Here is a 23,859-nt window from a genome sequence, read left to right as displayed (position 1 = left end):
CATTTTGAATTGAAGGTTACTCATGTCACCTACAATATAATGACCAAAGCAGAGCAGAGAAATTTAAACATTCCGCGGCAAAAGATTTGTGCAAATTATTTTTTTTTTTAAATGTTCAGGTATTTTCCATGTGGAAAATATTATCAAGCATATTTACAAATTTTTAAAAAATTTATTTCACTGAAGTTGAAATTTTTTGGTTTTGGTCTATCTTTTAGAAAAATGTAACATTCAAAATCATTTACGTACAATTCCATACTTACCTTGTGAATTCAACTATTGCCGAGTAAACACAATTCATAAATATTACAAAGTAAGAAATGTAAGTTTTTGAATAAATTTGAAGTAACAGCTGTTTAGTTTGTTCTTATTACAATAAATTTTTATTTTTAATAATAGATAATATATATAATTAATAAAATAATACAATTATTTAATGCAACTTAAAGAAGTTCGAGAGAATGCAATAGAAAAAATGTATACGAATTAGTAAACCGCATGACCGCTAGTAGCGCTACCAGGCTACTGTAGCACTTGTATTGACAATAATTGAAGCAACAAGTTTGTCCGTACGCTATGTAAGGTTGACAGCATTTAAAAATATATAAATATTTTGGTTATGTGAAGATGTAAATATTTACATATATATATTTTTAGTGTCAAAATCCTTTCAGCTTTCTATGTACATACATACTACATAAACAAAAGATAACAAAAAGAAACTTCGGTTTGGTTGTTTGCCATTATGCCGAGCAAATTTAGGATAAAAGCCTTAATTAATGGAAAGTGAAAACATTGGGAATTTAAAAATACTTTTTGTCTGCCTCGGTAAGTAAGCATTTATAAAACTACATCTAGAAATCTTGCATATATGATCATATTTAAAAAAAAATTTAAGGGAATTCGTGTCGATCTCCCATGGCAGAAAGCATTTTGAAAAGTTTAATTATGCCCCATAATGAATTAAATTGGACAATAGATAGCGCAGCTTTACGAAGTTGGAATGTTGGGTGTCCACCGCAATCTAGATGTTTAGAAATATTGCGCCAACGAGGATTAAAAAGCAATCATGTTGGGCGTAAGGTAGGCGTAGGCCTTTTTTTCATCTAGTTTTCAATACAAGTACCATAATTAGACATTATTCTATTAAGTTTGAAACTAGGTTAGAGCCCAGAATAATATTTTCTAACTGGATTAGCAGTTTGCGAATTTTAAATACCTAAAAAATTAGGAATTTTAAAAAAGTTTTGTTTTTAGATTACTATAGAAGATTTTACTATTTTTGATTATATCTTTGGTATGGACGAAATGAACATGGCTGAATTGAAAGAATTAGCTCCTTCGAATAGCAAAGCCAAAATTAAGTTACTGGGACTCTACGGAAATACTCGCAACGAAATCATTTTCGATCCATATTTTGTAAATGTTATATTTATACTATATATAAATACATATATATAAAAAAATTATTTTAGGAGCGCGGGGTCCATGGTTTTATCAAATGTTACGATCAAATTTTGATTTGTTGCAAAAATTTTATTAGTTCACAACTAAGTAAATTTGACGTTAAACAGAGTTGAATAAAAACATACGTTTAATTAGTTTTTTGAATTGTATAAATTATAGTTTTTTATTATATGATCTAAAAAATTATTCCATCGTTTGTGAAAAATTTTTATTGCAATATTTTTATCGTTAGAAGTCATTGCACTGTATCTAAAAGTAAATTTTGTGTTGTGATAATAACTATAAATATTAGAGAAAATTACTTTAAAGAATTGATAATTAATTGCTTCAATAGTTTTAAACCAGCTCTATTTGAACCGACAGCCATTAGACAGTAATAAAAATCATAGCTTAAACCTTTAGCATTCCAAAAGCCTGGGTCATCATTTGTTATAACAATTGGTATATTTTCAGAAATATAAAATGCCGCAGGATGATTTCGTAAATCCTCAACTAAATGTAGAATTTGATTTGAAATCAAACTAACTTCTATAGCAATGCCATAACGTTTAACAGAATTCCAAAGAACCGGATGTTTTACTAGTGCATAACCATGTCCAATCCTGGTCGTATTTAGTAAAATAGCATCCAAGATATTGTAATCAGCAGCAACTCCATACCAATCTTATATGAAATGAAAAATTGTTAATGATCTTATATGAAATTTCAAAAACTTATAAAATTTACTTGTTTCGCCAGCATGAAAGAAAAACCTATTGGTAGGAGATAACTGTTGCAATAACTTATAATAATAATACAGAGAATTTCCAGTGTCTTCTTGCCCCACTAAGTCAATTCCAATTATAAATTCTGGAAAATATGAACTAAATTCACATTTACAAATGGGGTTTAGGAGAAGTTTTTATAGTATAAATTACCGCAGTGTTAAAAATTGTGAAATTTGTTGTGACAATTCTTCGATTGTGATGCGTCTTTTCACTTGATAAATAGCTCTAAGGTCAATGAAGTCTGGATGTGTGCGTTTGAAATCTTTGACAACGTTTAAAAGTTCTAAGGTCATTTCAATAGCGCTTAAAGAATTTTTATGATCATAGCCCTGTATGGTAGAAAATATTTTAAAAATATTAAATGTAAGTTATAACGAACACGTTTAAATTAGTTAATTAATAAAAATGGAAATTAAATAATTTTTTTCATTGTAATTTCATGATCAATAAATTTACCTGAGAGAATGTATGCCTCATTTCAATGTAAAAAATTCCATCTTGATACATTTCTTCTAATAAGCGATAATGATAGGCTTTGAAAACTGGTAAAAATTTAATAAAATCATTTACAGTTAAGAATATATTTTGAAACTTGTCCCAAACTACTTTAATATTTGGATATTCCACTTAAGTAAAAAAAGATATAATAAAAATAAAAAAGTTATTAAATAACATGCTTAATTTACGCATACATATGTGAATTGAAGGCATAACTACCTTCCGGTCTAGGAACGTATAAATTAATAGATTTTTCCAAAATTCGATCATAAAATTCAGGATTGTTAGAGCGATTTCTTTCATTTGCCACCAATTCATAATTTGTGTTACAATTATGTGAATCAGATTTTCTGAATGAAAATATAACCACTCCATCTTTATTAGTACATTTTAGTAAACCAGGATAATAAGTTAAATTTTTTATAATCCATTCCGATGAAACCATAGCTGCATTATGACCGTGTAAAAGACCTCCTTTTGGCATTAATTTTAAAAGCTTAAAAACTTCAGAGTTATCAATCAATTGCTTAGCCTTGAAAAAATGCATACTAGCAGCTAACTTTTCTAGATTGTTAAAGCCTTCATTAAGCTAAATGTGTAACTAATTTTACTAATCGTAAAGAATTAGATTAATTCAATTTACCTCATCATTTTTGTATTTCATTAAAATTCTATCAACAAAAACTTCTTTCGTTGAAAGGCGTAAATTACCTCCGGTACTAAGAAATTCTTCTGTTTGAATTACAGAATTTCGAATTTTATTCCATGCTGTGTATTAGATAATAGATAGAAATTATCTTCAAAATTTATTCAATTTAAATTATTTTTTTTTATAGGTACTTACAAAGATTATCAGTAATAGTAGTCTTCATATAAAATATTAATAGACTTAAAATTATAAAAATTTTATTAATTTTAATGTTTTTCATTTACAATAGACTTATAAAAATAAACGAATAGAAAATATAATGTGTATGTAAGATTTTTTTTGATAATTGAAAGCAAAAACAATCCTTTTCGGTTACTGAAAAAAAAGATTTTAATACATCAGAAACTGAAAAAATGGAATTTTTTTAAATAAATAACTACGTATATGATTACATTTGGAAAATTAAATTAAAATAATTAGTTTGACAAGTTACTAATGTTCAATAAGATTTTAATAAAATAAATTCCTTCATTAAATTTTTAAGATGTTGGAAGGAAGATCTTCTTAAGTTTTCCTGATTATTTAGCTATTTTATTATGATCACAATGGTCAAAGTGGGATACTCAAAGTGGTGGGATGGTAAAAAAAAAAAAATAAAAAAAAAAAAGTATTATTTTAGTTATTTTTTAAAAAAATAACTAAACAAAATTTACCAAACTTTGGAAGTAAACTAACGAGAATATTTTTATATTCAAAATTAAATTAACTAAAAATTGAATCAAAAACTGTGCAAATTGCTATCAAAGAAATGCATAGACTACTATGTAGTAACGAAAATTTCATTAATAGAAAAATAAATTATACGTTACTATTTGAAATTGGTCTTATTTAAAATTACATATATTTAATTTTTTGTTAAAAAAATTTTTAAAATTCATTAGAAAATTTTCTTGAATTTTAAAAACCATGTTCCGAAACGCATTTTTCTCTCCTATTAAGTGGTGGGATGGATTTCCAATTATTTAAAAGTACTGGGATGGCATCCCACTCCATCACGCCTCACTTCGAGCACTGTGATCAATTAAAAGAAGTTTTAACTCATATTACATAACATAGGCGCTTATACTGATACATTAATAATAATAATATTATTATATTTATTTTATTTTAAAATTTAATTTTTAAAATTTATGAGTTGTGGATTTTTATACAAAAAGGACTTAGGTTCCTATTAACAATAATATTTTTAAAAATTAATTTGAATATGTTACGGGTATTTTGCGAATAATTAGGACAAATTTGCAAGACAATTTTAAAAATTTTTAATTGAACTAATTTGAATTAATTTTGTTCAAGTTAACTGTGATTTTTTTTTCTATTAAAATGAAAACAAAATTACTTCAATATTTATTAATCAAATTCGCAACAACTTGAATTTTAATATATTTCACGACAACAGCTCCAAAAACACTAAAAGTTTATTAAAATAAAAAATATTTTATAACAATAACTAATTTCTTGTAATTTAAATATAACTTTCAAATACCTATTTATTGCAGATGATCCCTCAGAAGTGTAGGTATCGCAAAAAAGAAAACAAAAAACAAAGAATAAAACCAAATTAAGTGTTTAGATTGGTTAAAGTCTATCAATGCCTAAGCGATGAATTTAAAGCTACTGTTATTTTATATATATATAGGTTTACTTCATTGTTGTATTAAAATTTATCTTACCGAATAACGTGAAATATTATATAACAGCAATTTAAAACGAAGGTTAATTTAAAGTTTTAAAGCATTCTTCAGTTGGGGGAAAATCATCAAATTTAGCGAAGTTTGGTCGAATTCGAATTAATTTATTGTATTTAAAAATAACAGAAGTAAGTTAATGTTAAAAATATTAAAGAAAACTTAAAAAATAGCTAGAATTTGAATTAAAATTAATTTTTTTTATTAAAAATTCTTTTCTTTTTAACCAGACAAATGTTTTAGATACATTCATATAAGCTATTAAACTTTTTAACCGCTCTTAGTTGTGTGGATCAAATGTGTGCATACACAACATGTGTATGTATGTTTGATAAAAATAAAATTGTTAAGTTTTATATTAAACAGTCCGTGAAATTAACAAATTATGTAACTTTATTTCACACCCGAATATCACAAATCTTTTATATTGGAATTTGCAATCTACTACTTCATAAATTTTGTAAGAAGAATTTGCAGTCTATACTTACCATATTAAAAATTTAAATTTTTATGTAGAGTTGAGCTATACAATTTACCAAAAACTAAAATGTGTGCTAATTTAAAATTATATATTTTTATATGTTATTTTTGTTGATGAAGACTTTAAGATTAAATAATTTTTACTTGTCATATTGTATATATGTATGTATGTAAGGTTCAAAATTGCGTTTTACGATGCCTTTTGCTTCACATATTTTAACATTTTATTGTAAGAGTAGAATTAATTAATCATTTACACTGCATAATTCGGTAAATAAGTCATCCTATTGTTTTTTAGGCGAAATTCATATTGGCTTCAATTTTTTTTTTTGATTTGCTGCCAATTGTTTCTGCTGTGATAAATTAAAAATTAAATTTAAGAAATGAATTGTTTGTCATAAGGTAAATTCAGTCAAAATTTTTTATAAATTTTAATTCCTTATTGTATATCAGGCGGACATACTCGTATTATATATACACGTTATGTATGTATATCTTGAAACAATTTCTTAATCGATATCATAATGCAATAAATTTAAAATTCGATTCTTGAAAAACAAATAATTCAATTGGATTATAAAAATTAAAGTTTTAATAATTTATATGGAATTTAAATTATAAATAAATGTATTTAACATTTAAAATTTACTAAAATTAATATTTTGAATTGATTATTTCATCTATAAATTTATCCCATTTTTTACTAAAAATTTTGTTGAATTGTCTTTTTTCTTCTGGTGTTAAAATTGCATACCTAAAAAAAATTAATCACAAAAATTTTATTAATAAGTTATGTGCTAGATTTATAATTATATTTAAATTTTGATACCTTATTGAATTTAGAGCGAATTGTTTTAAAACTCTTAAATCAGCATGTGCTGAAGTAAAACTCATAAATGCATAATAAAAATCGTATGATAATGCTTTTCCATTCCAAATACCTGGATCATCTCCAGAAATAATCAATGGTAAATCTTCAGCAATATAAAATGCTGCTGGATGATTACGTAAATCCCAAATATAACCAAGAATTTGATTTGATATAGGATTTACTTCAATTGCGATTTTTCTTGATTTTATTGTATCCCATAGTTGAGGATGTTTTGCTAATGCATAAGCATGTCCGATACGACGAGTATTTAATAAAATTGCATCTAACATATTTAAATCGGTTTTCCCGAACCAATCTAAAAAATAAATTTAATCATGTACAAAATATATTTTACAAAAAAAAAGAAATTATTTCATACTTGTTTCACCAGCATGAAAAAAAAAATTCGCTCCTTCTGGTAACTCTGATAATTCATCAATAAACTTTTGTAACGGTTCACCCAAATCCTCTTGTCCAACAATATCGAAACCAATTAAAATATTCGGTTTTGCTTTGCTATAACAAATAAATCAAATATGTTTTTTAAAATTTGAATATTGCATATTTGTGTATGGAGCTGTTCATTTTAAATATGTATTTTGGTTAAGTAATAGGAGGAAAAACAAGTTTGAAAAAATACTTATTTCATTTATAAGTTTTATAATTTTTAAGAATAATATATCAACTTTTATATACTTACTATAATTCTTTAAAAGTATCTATTCTTTTACACATTTCAGCTTTGTTAGCATTATTTTTTTTAGCATAAATTATTTTCATACCAATAAAATCTGGATGAGTCTTTTTAAAATCCTTTACAATTTGTTCCAATTCATTTAAAACCTCTAATGACGAATAATTACGATTTCGATCACAATAGAGCTACATATATTAAATATTAATTTATATTTGTGAGCAAAAAATAATTAAATTAATTCATTTTTATATACCGGTGATAAAGAGGATCTTATTTCTGCATACATAATATTATCTGCATATAATTCTTCTAATATTCGCTTATTATATTCACGGAATACTGGCAAATATTTATAAATATCTTCAGTTGCATAAAATATATTCTCGAATTTCTCCCAAAGTTTATTTCTTTCCGTAAGACCAACTGAAAAAGAAATGTATACATTCCGTGTTAACATTAATAAAAAACATTGAAACTTTTTAAATTTCAATGACTACGAGTATGTACACATCGCCGAATCCATTTTATCCCAGCAGATTAGCTTTGAATCACTTCAATTTCATATTATAACAAAGATTTCAGAGGTTAATATCCCAAAAATTAATTTTTTAATTTTAATATATCATTTTTTTTTCCATTATTAGTTTAACCTAATTTTTCTTAATTCACTTGACGTCATAGAACATGCATGCAATTTTTCCTCTTCATTAATAATGTAAATAAAAAAATAAACATAATATGAAAAAATTTTCACTATAATAATAAATGGTAATTGAAAACTGACCTTGGACTTGGAAATAAAAGCTTAATGTGGTTGTGATTTTCTTTTAAATTTAAATTATAACAAAATATTTGTGTATATAATACAATATTTACATGTTATGTACTTTAAAATATAATATGAAATATATATATATATAAATAAATAAATAATAATATAAGTTTGTTTTTATTTACTTTCTGGATGCAATGTAAACATGTTGATATGCTTTTCTAGCACCCTATCATATTGTTTTTTATCTGGTGAATTATTTCGTTCTGTGCAAACATTTTCTAATGGTGTTACACATTTTGTATGATTACGAGCTGTGAATATAAAAATACCACGTTGATCACGACAAGAGAATACATTAAATTGTGACATTATATTTTTTATAATCCATTTTGATGATACCATTCCACGTTGATGTCCATGTAAAAATGAACCTTTTGGCATTTTAGAAATGATACGAAAAACTTCAGATCGACGAATACGTGATTTAGCATGAAAGAAATGCATTGATGGTGCATATATATCAGGATTTCTTAATCCTTCAGTAATCTATATGTTAGACAATAATTATTATATTATTAAAATAAAATAATTTAAATTACTTCTTGATTTTTAGCCTTCATTAAAATTGCGTTAGCTTTAGCTTCTCTTGCATTCAACCATATACTACCACCAGTTGCAGCTACACGTTCGCTTTCTAAAATTTTATCTCGAACTGATGTATAAGCTATATTCATATATACATATATTTGAATAAAGCAAAAATATGATAATCAAAAAAATCATGAATGTAAATAAGTAATTACGAATTATTAAAAATAATTAGTTTTGTGTATTTTTTGGTATGCGAAATTGAGAAAATTTAATGCTAAATAAATTTTTTTATTTTAAAAAGATGCTAAAAGGAGAACTTCTTTTAATCTGTTTAAAATTAAAAAACAATTCAATAAGAATTTATAATTAGAAGTTCTTGTTTAAATTATTATAAAACTATTCAAGATTCTTTAAAACATAAAAAAGAGATTTTAACGGAAATGTGGCCTTAATGTTAATGTAATTTTTCTAATTATAAATTTTGATCTTACGATAATTATGCACAATCCCAATTACATAATATGTATAATACCCACATATGTAAACAATTATCTAAAAATTGCAAATGATGAATTAGAATTCAAATATTTTACATAAGTAGATTCAGATTATTTACTTTAACATACACACATATATGTATATATACATATATATCGACATACATTAGTTTATTCATCATTAAAATTCATAATTAATGTTACAAAAGAAATTAGGTTACTATATTGAATATCTAATTAGTATTTTAATCAATTTTAGTTTTGTACATTTAAAAATTCTTATATATGAATAGGAATACAAAAATTAATGTGTAATTGAGGCGTTCAGCGCATTAGTGGCATATCCAACATTTTTACAAAAATGAGTTATTATGCTCAATTGAGCTGTAATGGCCTAAAGAATTTTTCTATATTTTTAAAATACTTAGTTTACTTCATTTTTCACTTTATTTTGACATAAGTTTGCTTTTGCTTTTTAAAAATTTTCTTAAAAATTAAATATTTAAATATTTCAATAGCGATTTAATCGAAATGTCATTTTTGCAAGTAAGGCACTAATACGCTGAGTGCCTCAATTATAAAGTTGCGTATGCCGATGTACGTGTAATTTTCATTATTAATAATAGGTCTTTAGTAGGTATCGTAGTATAAAAGGAACTAAAATTTATAATTTTATTTATTTTTTTCACATGTGCTATATATACCTGCCTTAATAGGTATAAAAAAGAGCTTTTATTTATTATCCTATAAATATTATGATAATAAAATTTTCCCAATATATATAATACATATACATATTTATGAGTTATATATGGCCACTTTATATATGTTAAATTAAAAGCTCTAAAAAAGCTTGAAGGCTCTTTCAAAAATAAATTGAAGCAAAATAAAATTTATAAAATTTTATAAGCATAATATGAAAATTTATGCAGTTTACAAAAATTTACATACATAAGTATGTGTATGTACGAGTATGGTGTTAAAAGATACACTTGAAAAATTTTAATACGTTATATAACTGATTTTTTTTTTATTAATGCATCTTGGAGAAGGTTTTTTTATTTCTCCAACCCAGTGATTAAAAAATTCAAATATGAATATTTTAACTTCATTAAATTACTGTAATACGTTTTTAATACACAAAATTTTTTAGTTTATAAGTTTTTCCTCATGAGTAATTGCTAAATTGTGCATCCATACAATGTTAATGTAAATTTGTAAAGCTAAGCAATACTTAAAATTAATTTCTATTATGTAAAAAACAAACTTACAAAAATCAATTGAAGCTGCAATTAAATTATTTGAAATTATTATTAAAAGAAATGAAAATTTTACAAAATCCAAGAAATTTTTAAATATAAACATTTTCAGTTTAAAACACATATTGAACGTTAGTTAATTGGGCAGTTTTTTTTTTTAATTTTTAATTTTTCTCAAAAATTGAAATTTTCCAATGAAATTTTGTAATATTCATTTGAATTTTAAATTTCTTTTTCTTATCATAATTTTTTTATTCTTATAAAGAATTTATACTTTAATTTGAATATAAAAATTTTGTTTTTGCATTAAAGAAATGTTATTTTTATATTATTAATTAATTTTATGTATAATTTATTATTGTTTAATGTAAATTTAATAAAAGGAACAGCTGATCTAGTCGATCTGTTTGCTCTTAAAATAATCCAAGAATTCTCTTTTTGTATTGTGATTAGACTGAATGAAAGTGCAAAACTGATTGCAAAAATTACAAGTAGAATTTAGTCAAAGCTTAAATTTTGTTTTTTATTTTCTAAAATTACTATTTTTTAAATAGCAATATAAAATTTAATATTGTAGATGTATGTATATAAACTCTTGGTATTATTAGGTTATTGTAATACAGGGACTATTAAAGTTCTATTATAAAATGAATATAAAATGAAATAGAAAAATTATTCAAACAAATCTTAGGATTTCAATTATACTTCTTATTTTACTTAACATATATGAGGTAATCAAAAATTCAAGACTTTTTAAAATTATTCATTTTGTTAATACTATTTTTATGGATGCATATAGCTAATTAAATTGGATATTTAAATTTTTTAAACATTAGTTAAGTAATTATAAGATTGCAGTAACACAACAATGTACTCGGATCATTCTAAGTCAAGTACGCAATAGATTTAATTTAAATTGAATATATAAAGTCAAAAAATTTGTTCATAAATTATTTCTCGGTTTTGATATTTAACAAAAATAATATTTGATAACGATATTAAGTAAAATATTCAATTTTAGTATTTGAGTAGTCCTCATAATTTATAAGAGTTCATTACAGCTGTTTTTTAAAATTGCAGTTTACAATTTTTTCATATCCTTATATAATCAATATGAAGAAATTTTCCAGAAACCATGAAAAAGATATTCCAAACGGAAACAAAAGTCATCTATAACATTTTCAGAATAATAAATATGAACACTATGCTAACATTTTTTAAATTACAGTACTAGTAAAAAATTATAAGAATATATTTTTAAATATATAGATTTATAAATTTTATTCTTTTTAGTTTTTATTGTTAATAATTGTTATATTGAGATTATTATTATTTTATTATATTTTGCAAATGATTTTTATTTAAATATAATTTAGTAAGTATTTATTTTGACGGTGAAAAATTTAATTTAATTTTGAATGCTTTTAACTTGTATAATTGAACGAATAAAGTTAGTGAAGTTATTATAAAAAAATTACATACATATATTTATTTTCTTTATTAATTAAAAGACTTCGCTTTAAAAAACATAAGTTATCTGCTACTCCTAAGTTTTGGACGTATTTCTATATATAGGGTCAAAAAAGGATTTACTCGCCTGGAAAAGCACAGCAATTTGTTAACGATTATCTAACTAAACAAAGTAGGTGAAAATATTGATGAGCGAATTGGCTTTAAAATGCTTTTCCCCAGTCTCATTGGATATTCTCTGTCATTTTCTGAATTGTCGTATTGAAAATACAAAAAGTGGTTAATATACTTAAGAAGGAAAGCAAAAGGACTGGTAACATGCCATAATAATTTATCATATCTTCATATCATATCTTCTTCAACTACCATCGATTTTAAGCCAAAACAAATACTTTCAAAAAGTACTGTACTTTTAGTAGAGGAATAGAAAAATTCAAGTTCATAGTAATTTATTTAAATAATGTAAATATTGAAATGTTGTTGTTATATAGTTTTTTTTTCTTTCATAAACAAAAACATGTCACATTCAACCTTTTTAAATTTTGTAATAGGCTTTTAGAACTCTCGGATACATCTTTAATATTTATCTTAAATTTAATCCATGTTCATCTAGCATACACATGATTATGTAAACAAATAGTATACCTATATGTAAGGCACATTAACATTATATTTATGGTTCCCAGAATATAATTTTGCATAAAAAACAAGCAAAACAAATAAAATAATAAAAAAAGGAAAGCTTTCGCGCTGTGAAACATAAAAAAAAAGACTAAAATCATAAAAAAAATTTATTGGCATTTTAAAATTTACTTTCTTTTAGAATTTTAGGTTTCACGTATGTTTGTGTACGAATTTTATGCATACGTAACCCATAGTCAGTGTTGTAAAACGAAATTTGAAAGGTAAAAGTTTTTAATAATTTTAGAAATTTTGAGTTAAATCTACCAGAGCACAACCATTGCAAATCTAACAATATTAGCCTATCTTCATACAGCGGCAACCTGAAGGGATCGAACCAACTTCAACTACACAATACGAAAAGGCAAAACTCCTGTAAACGAGGTAAAAAATGAGGCTAATTATGATAAATAGAAATGCTTCCCTAGGGGTCGGCAAAACGCCTTTGCTTACCTGATAACGAAACCTAAATTAAAGTTCACTCTTAATGAAAATTTTAAATGAAATATTGAAAACGTTGGTATTTCAAGCATTTTATTGAAATATTTATATAAAAAATAAAATAAATTTTCTTTTTTACACATAAATTTTTAGAAAAATAAGTGATGAATAAGCGGAAAATTCGGTAAAAATATTATACATGAAGCTCACGACCACATTCTGTGCTCGGGGCGTACCAACCATGTAAACATTTTGGAACTGGTCCAGGACATTTAAATACACAACGACCAAGTTCAGTCCAAGTTTTTGCATCAAGAACTAATAAACCAGCTCTATCTTCTTGTACACTACCCCAAACCAGAGCAGCTAACACGACTCCATCGTCTTCATCCTAGAAAAATATCAAATTTAATCTTAAAAATTTTATGCTACTTAGGTATTAATCAATAGTAACAGAATTTTTACCTGTGAATTAGGGCTAGATACAAATATCGGTTCACTTGGGTAACAATTATATTCACTCCATGTTTTTTTAGTTTTAGTAACAACATCAATTTTGATTAACTGTATAAATAAACAAAAGATTTATTTGATTACATATAATTACATATATTTTTTGGGTTTTTAAATTACTGTTCCAGGATTTTCCATATCAACATCACAACTTATTGCATAAAAATATCTATACTTTTGACCTATACAATTTATTAAAAATTTGCAGATTAATAGATTTTCTAGTTAAAGTTTTGTAATTGTATTTGTTTACCTAAATATTTTTCATAATTAATTCTTGGAGTTTCACATCCAATATCGCCTAAAAGTTCTGGTCTAACAAATATTCCACCATCTTGTAATTTATATGCTTCTGCTCTAGTATTATCCAACGTAATTAAATTACGTAAAACAACATCTCTTGTATCCAACTCTGGATTATTGTTACTTAAATCTAAATTTGTATTAGCTGCTAAAAATGTTACATCATGTTGAGTAGATTCTGATCTTTTTAATGAAGGTTTTGTATGCTGCTGATGATTATAATGATAGCCAGTTAAACGTCCAGATAAACTTGTTAAAGATAAGGATTTCATTAAAGTATTTGGACAATAACTTTCAATTTTTGATAATGGTAATATAAATCTAAGTGGACGTGCCCGAAACATTGCTGCATAATTTGGATTAGTTTGCATATTCATCATACTTTCAATATACATACAATTTAACATTGCAGGATCCTTATAACAGCATATGTCTACTATAACATGTTGATCTTGTTCATAACAATTAATTATATGAAGATAAAAAAATGCTTCTGCTTTGTAAGTGTAATGAACTTTTCCGGTTTTTCTATCCATTAAATAAATTATTGTACATTTGTCTTCAAAAAATTTCAATGATGAAATCATTGGTTGATTTGTCATTTGTGCCTTAACATAATCTTTAAGGCATACTGTCATTGGTTGTTCAACTATTACAAAAAAACGTTTTGTGATTCCTATAAAAATTTAATAAAAGTGAAATTGAGAAATAAAAACTTCAGAGTTACAATTGTATTTTGTTCTTGATAAAATATACAATGCGTCTTTGGAAACAAAGCAAAAATTTTTTTTCAAATTAACCAGAAAGGCTATACAATGCATAGATCCAAGCATAATTGCAGTTGTACTTGAATTTGTGTGTTATATTTTGCATTGAAATATAAGCAAAAATGTAATAAAAATTGAAACTGACGTATTCAATGAAAGCTCAACGAAAAAAATATTGCATATTTTTAGGGAAAATTAAATACATAAAAATATTGCAATTATTAATATAATTATAATACAAAATGAATAATATATGCTTATAATAATATAAATACACATACCAAATGTGTGCATGTAGCACGGATGTATTTTCCAGCGACATGGAATTGAACCAACAATATGTGCATTTTTAAACATATTATGTCCTTTTGGAAAACATATGATGTTGTACACCGGACCAAATTTTGTTACTGACATTCCTAAATTATAAACAGTTTTATCTGACATCACATGTGGATGAGATGTATGATTTATTATTCCTACATAATCACTGATTTTTTTTCGATTTTGTGTTTCTAATGTGACTGGATCAATTCTACAACAACAAAAATAATTTTGATAAATACATTATGTATGTTATTTAACAAATTAAAAACTTTTTTCCACAATTTACTTATGCATAAAAGGACCATCTGACATAGCATAATATTCATCACCAAAAGGATAAACTGAAACCATACTATTGTCTGTTGCACCATCTGGATCAAAAACTGCAGCAACTCTTTGAAAAATTGATTGACATGGATCTGGAACTGCTGCTGTACCAAATTCCGTTACAACTATTCTTTGAGCTGCTAGATTCTTTTTGTACGTTTCCGTACGAAGAAATTTACATTGATATGTTACTTCACCATCTTTAATACCAAATCTATGTAATAATGCTGAACTATCAAATAGGTGACGATAAGTTGTATCACCAAATTTTAAATTTCCTGGTCCATTTCGTAAAAGTGATCCATTTAACCATTTTGGAATATGTCCTGAAATAAATTTCTTTTTTCAAATCAAAACATGTTACCATTTCTTGCATGTTTTATGTATTGATTTTTATGTTTCAAAAACTTCTAAGAACTGTGGGTTTTAGACTAGCATTTTAAATAGTGGAATGGAACTTGAATAGTGTAGAGGATTGTAATTTAGATCCTTCCTTAAATAATATTATATAATATTATAAAAGTAAACTAAGTTTCCGTTTTCATTAACACCATCTTTAATTAAATAGTTCTAATTATTTAGTTTACTTTGAATTAGTTACGGAAATATGTGCTTAGTAGAATATTGGAAATACATCAAAATATGTCAATAAGAATCTCAACATTTTTTACAAATTTTATTAAAGTACCTGAAACTTTGCCTTTTAATGGATCCGTGATTTCTTTTTCACATGATCTTAACCATACAGTACCATCGCAATTAGGGTAACATTGACCACTTCCATCGATTCTTTCACCTTCCGGATCATGGGCTTCAGGGTTAAATCTTACCTACGAATAAAGAACATTTTGTAACTTCAAAAAATCTAAACAAATAAAAATATCATAAGTATGAATTATATTAAATGGATAATACTAGTATTGACGAAACGAAAATGTTACTCTATAAAATGAATGCACAATTTATAAATAGTTCTTGATTTAGTTTGTTGTAAATTAAAATAGAATTTAATAAAAAATCAATTACGAATCTAAATATAAAAATTGAATTTGAAAAATATACACATGTAGGTTAACTACTAAAGCATAAATTAGAAATAATGTAGGACTTTTTACTAGATTGTCTCTAAAATCTGATTAATATTGAGAAACTCTGTGCTGTAAGAATTCAAAACTTCCGGAAGGGAACTTAAAAAAGCGACAATATTACAAATTAAGGATTAATGTAAGGATTAATTTTAAAGAATAACATAGTACATAGGTACTTATATTTTATGAAGCGGAAGTGTAAAGTTCTAATTCTTGTAAAATGAACTTGGTAACAGGAAAAAAATTGTTTTTTTTTTTTATTTTTTTATTTAATTTTATTATGTTTTATTTGTTATTGCTTGTTTTATTTTCTAAATAATTTGATGGTCATTACACAAAGAGAAGGTCTTTTCTTGTCATTGAAATTTATTTAAAAATTTTATAAAAGAACAAAAAAATCAAAACAAAAAAAAATTGTTTCAATCAAATTGAATTATTGATTTTACTTTTATAGTTTTGTAAATTGATTTCAATATGTCAAGGGTTCCATTAATATTTGCTCATTACAAGGTCGAATTTGTGAATTTATGTATTAGAATTTTTTGTAATTAGTAGAGCCAGTTTTGTTATAAATCTAATTTTGATATTTTCTTAAGATTAAACATGTACACGCACAATTTTTTTTTTAAATTAATTCCCGATTTAATATGTATGGATCGGTAAAAGAGAGAAACTTTTATTCGTTGAGATATGGCTGTATTTCATATAATGATGCAGAGACACGAGGTGCATTATTTTAAAATGTGAGAGTATTCCTTTAAAAAATCATATAATATTCGTTTTAGCATAATGAAATTTTAGCTTAGGATTTGTAATCCTAATTTAAGTAATCTTGCTTTATTGCATTACATACATATTATATGTCTACACATATAATATGTATGTATGTAATGTATATACATAAAAATGAAATATAAATATAATTAATGATTTATGTTTGCCTTTTAATATTAAAATAAGTTTTTTGACTAAAATTTTAGAGATTTGTTGGCTATGAAATTTAAATTTAGTATTTAAGCCGTTACATAATAATATATTGGTGAAATTTGGCCAATATTAAAAAAATTTTTTTTCAGTCAATATCAAAATTTATAAATTTATTTTAACTAACCGCAAATATTTCTCGTACAAAACTCTTAATAGGTCCATCCATTTCAATTGCTAGAATTTTAAAGAATTGAAAAAAAAATATTAACTTTTTTCTTATTTGTAATTTTTACTTTTTTTATAAATTAATCTGAAATTTCTACTTTATATGTATATATGTAGCTGTTATTAATATTTCTGGAGTTTTAATTTTAATTATAAACGGACTATGTAATTATTAATTTTATATTTTAAAAATTAAATCAAGTTATTTTTTTATTTATTTCATTTTATTGATGGAAATTAAAACAGAAAAAAAAAAATGAAATTTATTTCTCAATTTTCACGCACTAACTAACGAATATTCGATTTAAAATAAAACAATAGCCGACGAAATATTTTTTCCACTGTATTTTGAATTGAAGTAAAGAAAAAAACTTTATAGGTTTCCTAAATTAAACCACCATAGTATAATTCCACCCTCAAAATATATTATGGTCTTTTATTTATTTATTGTTTTTTTTTTTCATTTTAGCTACATTTTTATTTTTGTTATTATTACCATCAATTACTTTAATGTAATACAATTTAAAATTATTGTTCAGTTTTTTTTTCTACATGTCGTTTTTAGCACTTTTCCAAAAAATTTTTTGAAAAAAGTGCTTATTAGTTTCACTCTGTCCGTCCGTCCGTCCGTCCGTCCGTCCGTCCGTCTGTCCGTGTGTCTGTTTACAAAACTTCTACACCTTTGAAGGTAGAAAGCTGAAATTTAATACGTACATAGATCTTCACTAGAAACTTATTTCCGTAGAACAAAATTTTTACCTATCTCCCCCCCTCTAGAAGTTATACCCCCCCAAAACCCTAAAAATGGCCTTTTTTAAATATTTGTTGCAATGAAACCATAAAATTTTTGAAATTTTGCAAACGCAGAAAGGCAGTGGCTTGCTTCCCCTAGCGCGGTATACTATAGTTCAACTTAAGAAAAACAAAATGGCCGCTCAAATTTACCGTTATTTAAAGACCTTTTTTCCAAATTTTTGATGTCGTTTTTCTTCTAGACCCAAGACTGTAGAAGCTTGAAATTTTAGGAGCTTTTAGATATTAATAAATCACCTCTCTCTCAAGTTATATCTCACCTCAAGTTATCACCTCTTGAAATTCGTAAAATTTGAATTTTTGACATCTTATATTTCCGAAACCGCAAGCTTTTCCAAATTTTTATAACGGTAAACTCCATTACATTAAAAAATATAATTATTTTTCTTAACTCACACAATTAACCCTTAAAATCCAGCATTATGTTAACCCCTCTTTATATTAATTTTTGCTCTATTTCAAAGACTGCATAAATCGCTCATCCTAAATATATGCAATCCTAGAAATAGTTTTGTATATGAATGAAAATAATTTTAATAGTGTGATAGGTATACATAGACTGTATTTAAAAGCAGAATTTTCACTTGTTGAAGGGAAAAGTGCTACAATACAAACCATTGGTTTGCCCCAACTTTATCATATCTATATACGGTCATTTTCATAAAAATTTCAGGTTGATTTTAGGCGAATCAAACCGTCCATTATTTTTTCACTGAACTTTTTTAAAAATGTAAAATTTTTTATCAACTTTTCAATATTTTTTTTTGTCAATAAAATAAACAGAAAATGAGTAACATCTACTTGCAGATCCATATAATCTATTTAACTTATTCAGCAATTAAAATTGTAAAACTGCATTATTCTAGTTGCCATCAGATCCGTATTTCGGCAAACGTTACTATAATAAAAATTACATAATTACTCTAATATTTAGTATTTAATATTAAATTAATTTTTGTATGTGATTAAATAAACTATATATAATTTCTATGCACCTAATATCCAACAGTAAGAATTTATAACCTGTGTCTTAAAACCATATTACTTCAATTTTGAAATCAGTCTATCTCAATAAAATAAAATTGTTTACAAAAAAATTACAAAAATTTATTTCAAGCAATTCTTTAAACGATCAAATTTATTATTTCAGCAATATATAGCATGCAGTTACGTGGTATAATTTTATTGATGGCGGTTTTTTGTTTTCAATTTATAGACGTTAATAAATAAATCAACAGGTCTAGGATTTACTAAACCAAATTACTGTTATATACAATGTATATGTATATAAACTTTATTTATACATATATGTACATAAGTAAATTACTTTAATCTTAACCTTGACAAAATAATGATTACGTATATGTACATGTATGTATAAAGGTGCACGGTATACGTAGTGATTTTGTATGTTAAAATTGCGATTGAAATTATACATATAGGATTTTTATGAATAATTTCTAAAAAAAATGACTTATCAAAGGTTATAATTATTACTTTTTATATTTAGTATCCTGCTAATTTGAGAAGAATTTATAATTCTCAGTTTAGAGTTTTATGAGAGTGTTACACATTGCCTTTTTCCTACTGACATGGAATTACTGAATGTTTTAGAATTAAATAAAATCAGAGTAATTTAATTGACCGTTACATTGATAATCTAAATTAAAATCAATTAGATTAAGAATAATATAAGTAAAATTTTTTTGCATGCATAAAATTTTGCATTTATAACCACGTGTATTTTATTGATTTTCATTGCCGTAAATAAAATGTGTTGGGATTTATTCACTGTATACATTATACATACTTATATGAATATCCATTGTGAATGGTAAAGTATTATATATGTATGTATTTTATTATGTATGTACATATGTACATATATTATATTATGTAATTTAACATTCATTTCAATTTATTATATATATGCAATGGTCAAGTTTACAATGTTAGTTAAATAATTTAAAAAAAAGTTAGTAAAGAAACATAATCTTTATTTTACGAAGAAGTGGCAACTGCTATCTTTCCTTCTTCCTTAGTAGTTTATTACTTTTGAAGTAGTAACTGGATAAAAACTTCAAACTTGCTTTTTATGTAACTCAAAATAACTGATTTAAATTTTGTAAAGAATTGAGGTTAAATTCTACTTTTAAATTGACATTAAAGGCATTCGTATTTGCATTTCCTTCCTTCCAGTTTCGTTTCATTAATCAAAAAAATTCATGTTCTTCTTATCAATTGAGAGTGTTATATGCACGAAATATTTACATACATATTTGCATTAATATAATACGAATTAATACGGGCTGCTTAGTTATTTTATTATGCGGTTGTCAAAGTTTCTACTCTTGACCAATCAAAAACGAATAAAATTTACATAATTACCTATTTATATATGACAAACATTACTTTCTTGATCTAAAACAACATGGTTTTGTCAAGTGCTTGTTATATGCATACATGTTATTAAAAACCTATAAAAGTATACTTGTCAATGTTTCTTATTGGGACTAAAAAGAATGACATAATAGGTCTGTCTGGTATAAAACCTGAAAAAATTTTAAAAAGAGAAAAGAATTACGTCTTTTCTCACAAAAAACCAAAAATTTTGATTTATGAAAAAATAAACCAAATGGAAAAGTATAAAAAACTTTTTTAAAAATTTTATAAAATAATTAATAAACCACAAATTTCAAAATAATTAGCAAATATAAATAGTTTGTACATACATAAAGAACAGCATATGTTTTGACAGTTAAAAATTTTTAAAACGTTACAAAACTTTCATTTACCAGACAGACCTCTTTTCTGAATTAAAAATGGTGTCATGGCGTTTAATTGAAGTCATCAAAAATTTTATAATTCAAGAACGCAAAAAATTTTTAGTTTTATATTGTTTTATATAAATACATATGAACCTACTTATATTATTCACAAACTGAGCTAGCCTTCCAAATAAATTCTGTTGGTTTAGTTTACAATCAATTAGAATATGTACATGTTGAACAAACTTTGAAATAATGAAATTTGTGCAAATACATACACAGCCCTGTAAAGTTTTTTTGACAGTTGACAGCTTAAGACAGTTGAAATTAGTTAATCAAACCATTAGTAATCTATCAATCACATATAACACCTGTGAATTCATTTTGTTGATACAAAAAAGAACAAATTACCTTTCGATAATATTTTTTGAATATTTTACATAAAGAAAGAAAACTTGTCAGTTTTGTCTATTTTAAAGCAAAACGATACGATCCCCTTTTAATAGCAAAACCATACTCACGAAAGATAAAAAGGTTTTTATCACAATTTTAAATGATTAGAAGGTTATTTTCAACAGTAGTTGATCCCCAATTACAAAGTTCCACAACAACATTAGATTTATTCAATGCAAAGTCATCAACATTAATATTTCCACCTGGATTGGAAAGCTTAACATGGTTACTATCGTATTCACCATGTTTCCCTGTAAATGGGGATCAGATAAAAATTATATCGGAGCCAAATGTATTTTATGATACTATAATTGAAAAATCTGCTTTAGCAAAACGTAGAATAGTTTTGGCTAGTTTGTACATGGGAACTGGACATTTGGAGAAGGCTTTTGTTCAAACAATACACCAAAATTTAAGTAAAAATCAAAATCTTAAAGTAAATGTGTTATTGGATTTTACCCGTGGAACTCGCGGCGAACAAAATTCGAAATCAATGCTTTTGCCATTAATACAACAGTTTGATAGAAATTTTTGCTTGTCTATGTATCATACTCCAGTACTTAGAGGAATAACCAAAAAACTAGCACCACCAAGATGGAATGAACTTTTAGGTTTACAGCATATGAAAATTTATTTATTTGATAACTCAGTTCTAATAAGTGGAGCAAATTTATCTAATGATTATTTTACAAATAGGCAAGATCGTTATATTTTAATAGAAGATAAGCGCTTAGCAGATTTTTATGAGAAGCTAGTGAATAAGGTTCAAGAATTTAGTTTATTAGTTCAAAAGAATTCTGAAGAAACGTTGCATAGTAATTGGAAATGGTTACCTTATGAAGGACAAAAATATGATTTTGTTAATGAGGCTAAGAAGAGAGTTTGCGAATTAATGGACGAGATATTCGTGCAACAACACAACGAATATGAAAGTCGACTAGGTAAACATTTGAATTAAAATTTGATTAAAATTTTTATTATGACAAAAATTTATTATTGAAAATAATAAATTTAAATAACACTAGATGCAGACACATGGATTTTTCCTTTGATCGAAATGGGTCAGTTAGGAATTCACCACGATAGTATAGTTACCAAAAAACTATTTTCTTCGTCAGTTCCGGGATCTTTGTTTAAACTTGCCACTGGCTATTTCAATTTAACTGATGAATACATGAATACTATTCAAAATGATTGTTTTGCACAATGCAGTATTTTAATGGCACATCCTAACGTAAGTACTACTTTTTAAATAAGGCATTAAGTTGTTATTGTTTTATATTTCTTTTTAAAATTATGTGATAAAGTTCATTTACAAAATTTTTCAAAATACTTCAAAAGTTAAAGAATATGTACATACATATTTAATTTTTTATATTGAGATAAAAAAACAAATACAAATATTTGCAGGCCAACGGTTTCCAAGGCGCAAAAGGTCCTGCGGGTGGTATACCCGCGGCATATTCGTTAATAGCAAAAAAATTTTACGAAAGTTTACTCAACGCACAACAAGCACATCGTGTAAATTTTTTTGAATATCAAAAAGATAGTTGGACTTATCACGCAAAGGGTTTGTGGTGAGTTGTATATTGCTTTTGTATTTATAATTTATAAAAAAATTCATCGAATTATGATTTTAAAATATTGTAGGTATTATCTGCCGAACTCCAATTATCCAAATCTTACTTTAATTGGGTCTTCAAATTTTGGAGAAAGATCAGTCAATCGTGATTTAGAATCACAAGTTTGTGTTGTTACTTTAAATAAGTCCTTACAAAAGCGTTTACAATTAGAGGTTGATAACTTATATAAATTGGGATCAACAGCTGAAAGCGAAATATCTAGTCGTCCAGTTCCAAAATGGGTTCAAGCAGTAGTGAAGCTGTTCAGAAATTTCTTTTAATTCAAAAATTTCACCTTACGCTTAATTAATTATAGTTAGTTAAATTTGTTTTTTGAATAATTTTTATAAAATATTCGCTATTGATGTTTGATATTATTTAAAAGTTTTAATCTAGAATTTTTTGAAACTACTCCATGTTATAAAATGGTAATTATGTCAAATAAAATACAAGACAGTTAGAAAATTAAGAAACTTTTTGATATTTTATGATAGCCCACCTTTTAGTATTTTAAAGTAGGTAATTGAATTAAAATAACGCAGGTTTTAGTTTAATTTTTATTATCGTTTCGTTTTACTAAATCTAAACATCCATTGATATTTTTTAATAATTTCTATGTACTTTTTATGCTTTTCTTTTTATTTGTTTTAATTTATAAAAAATTAATAATTTCCTTATAATCTATCAAACCAAATTGGTTATTTTAGTCAAGTTTTTAAATTCATATATTTTCATTTGTGATCTTATTTTATAAAATAATATTTATGCAGTTAAATAATGCTTATTAACATGATGGTTGGAAAAAAATGAAAAATTCATTATGTAGGTTTTTTAT

The 23,859-nt window shown here is 25.0% G+C and overlaps 5 protein-coding genes across 8 annotated transcripts; 2 read left to right on the top strand and 3 right to left on the bottom strand.

Annotated features, from left to right (window-relative positions):
• The first annotated feature begins 668 nt into the window (after nt 1-668).
• Nucleotides 669-1,653, top strand: LOC129614512 (low molecular weight phosphotyrosine protein phosphatase 1-like). Its single transcript, XM_055529160.1, has 4 exons — nt 669-828; nt 899-1,083; nt 1,258-1,419; nt 1,476-1,653. The coding sequence occupies exons 1-4, from the start codon at nt 780-782 to the stop codon at nt 1,578-1,580; spliced, it is 501 nt and encodes a 166-aa protein (XP_055385135.1). The 5' UTR covers nt 669-779; the 3' UTR covers nt 1,581-1,653.
• Nucleotides 1,599-3,604, bottom strand: LOC129614485 (adenosine deaminase 2-like). Its single transcript, XM_055529088.1, has 8 exons — nt 3,577-3,604; nt 3,376-3,500; nt 2,952-3,321; nt 2,691-2,860; nt 2,385-2,563; nt 2,194-2,330; nt 1,770-2,130; nt 1,599-1,716 (listed from the first exon to the last, which is right to left on the bottom strand). The coding sequence occupies exons 1-8, from the start codon at nt 3,602-3,604 to the stop codon at nt 1,599-1,601; spliced, it is 1,488 nt and encodes a 495-aa protein (XP_055385063.1).
• A 2,569-nt stretch (nt 3,605-6,173) lies between these two features.
• LOC129614517 (adenosine deaminase 2-like) lies at nt 6,174-10,758 on the bottom strand. Its single transcript, XM_055529165.1, has 8 exons — nt 10,312-10,758; nt 8,552-8,676; nt 8,135-8,498; nt 7,431-7,600; nt 7,181-7,362; nt 6,860-6,996; nt 6,439-6,796; nt 6,174-6,363 (listed from the first exon to the last, which is right to left on the bottom strand). Exons 1-8 carry the CDS (start codon nt 10,421-10,423, stop codon nt 6,264-6,266), a joined length of 1,548 nt encoding a protein of 515 aa, XP_055385140.1. The 5' UTR covers nt 10,424-10,758; the 3' UTR covers nt 6,174-6,263.
• Nucleotides 10,759-12,967: 2,209 nt separating this feature from the next.
• On the bottom strand, nt 12,968-17,676 carry LOC129614469 (carotenoid isomerooxygenase). Of its 4 annotated transcripts, none has more exons than XM_055529070.1 (9): nt 17,658-17,676; nt 17,328-17,377; nt 15,817-15,958; nt 15,088-15,454; nt 14,756-15,009; nt 13,658-14,383; nt 13,525-13,586; nt 13,357-13,455; nt 12,968-13,282 (listed from the first exon to the last, which is right to left on the bottom strand). In XM_055529070.1, the coding sequence occupies exons 2-9, from the start codon at nt 17,367-17,369 to the stop codon at nt 13,085-13,087; spliced, it is 1,890 nt and encodes a 629-aa protein (XP_055385045.1). In that variant the 5' UTR covers nt 17,370-17,377; nt 17,658-17,676; the 3' UTR covers nt 12,968-13,084. The 4 variants fall into 4 exon arrangements, with proteins under 4 accessions (XP_055385045.1, XP_055385044.1, XP_055385042.1 ...); XM_055529069.1 differs by having other exon boundaries at nt 17,654-17,672; XM_055529067.1 differs by lacking the exon at nt 17,658-17,676 and adding an exon at nt 17,437-17,646.
• Nucleotides 17,677-21,308: 3,632 nt separating this feature from the next.
• On the top strand, nt 21,309-23,487 carry LOC129614528 (CDP-diacylglycerol--glycerol-3-phosphate 3-phosphatidyltransferase, mitochondrial). Its single transcript, XM_055529178.1, has 4 exons — nt 21,309-22,343; nt 22,428-22,636; nt 22,813-22,979; nt 23,053-23,487. The coding sequence occupies exons 1-4, from the start codon at nt 21,503-21,505 to the stop codon at nt 23,303-23,305; spliced, it is 1,470 nt and encodes a 489-aa protein (XP_055385153.1). The 5' UTR covers nt 21,309-21,502; the 3' UTR covers nt 23,306-23,487.
• Nucleotides 23,488-23,859: the final 372 nt, after the last annotated feature.

The sequence above is a fragment of the Condylostylus longicornis genome, unplaced genomic scaffold, assembly GCF_029603195.1.
Source record: "Condylostylus longicornis isolate FDR11 unplaced genomic scaffold, ASM2960319v2 ptg000110l, whole genome shotgun sequence".
Lineage (NCBI taxonomy): Eukaryota > Metazoa > Arthropoda > Insecta > Diptera > Dolichopodidae > Condylostylus > Condylostylus longicornis.
Note: the sequence above shows the minus strand (reverse complement) of the source record. Positions and strands in the feature narration are given on the sequence as shown.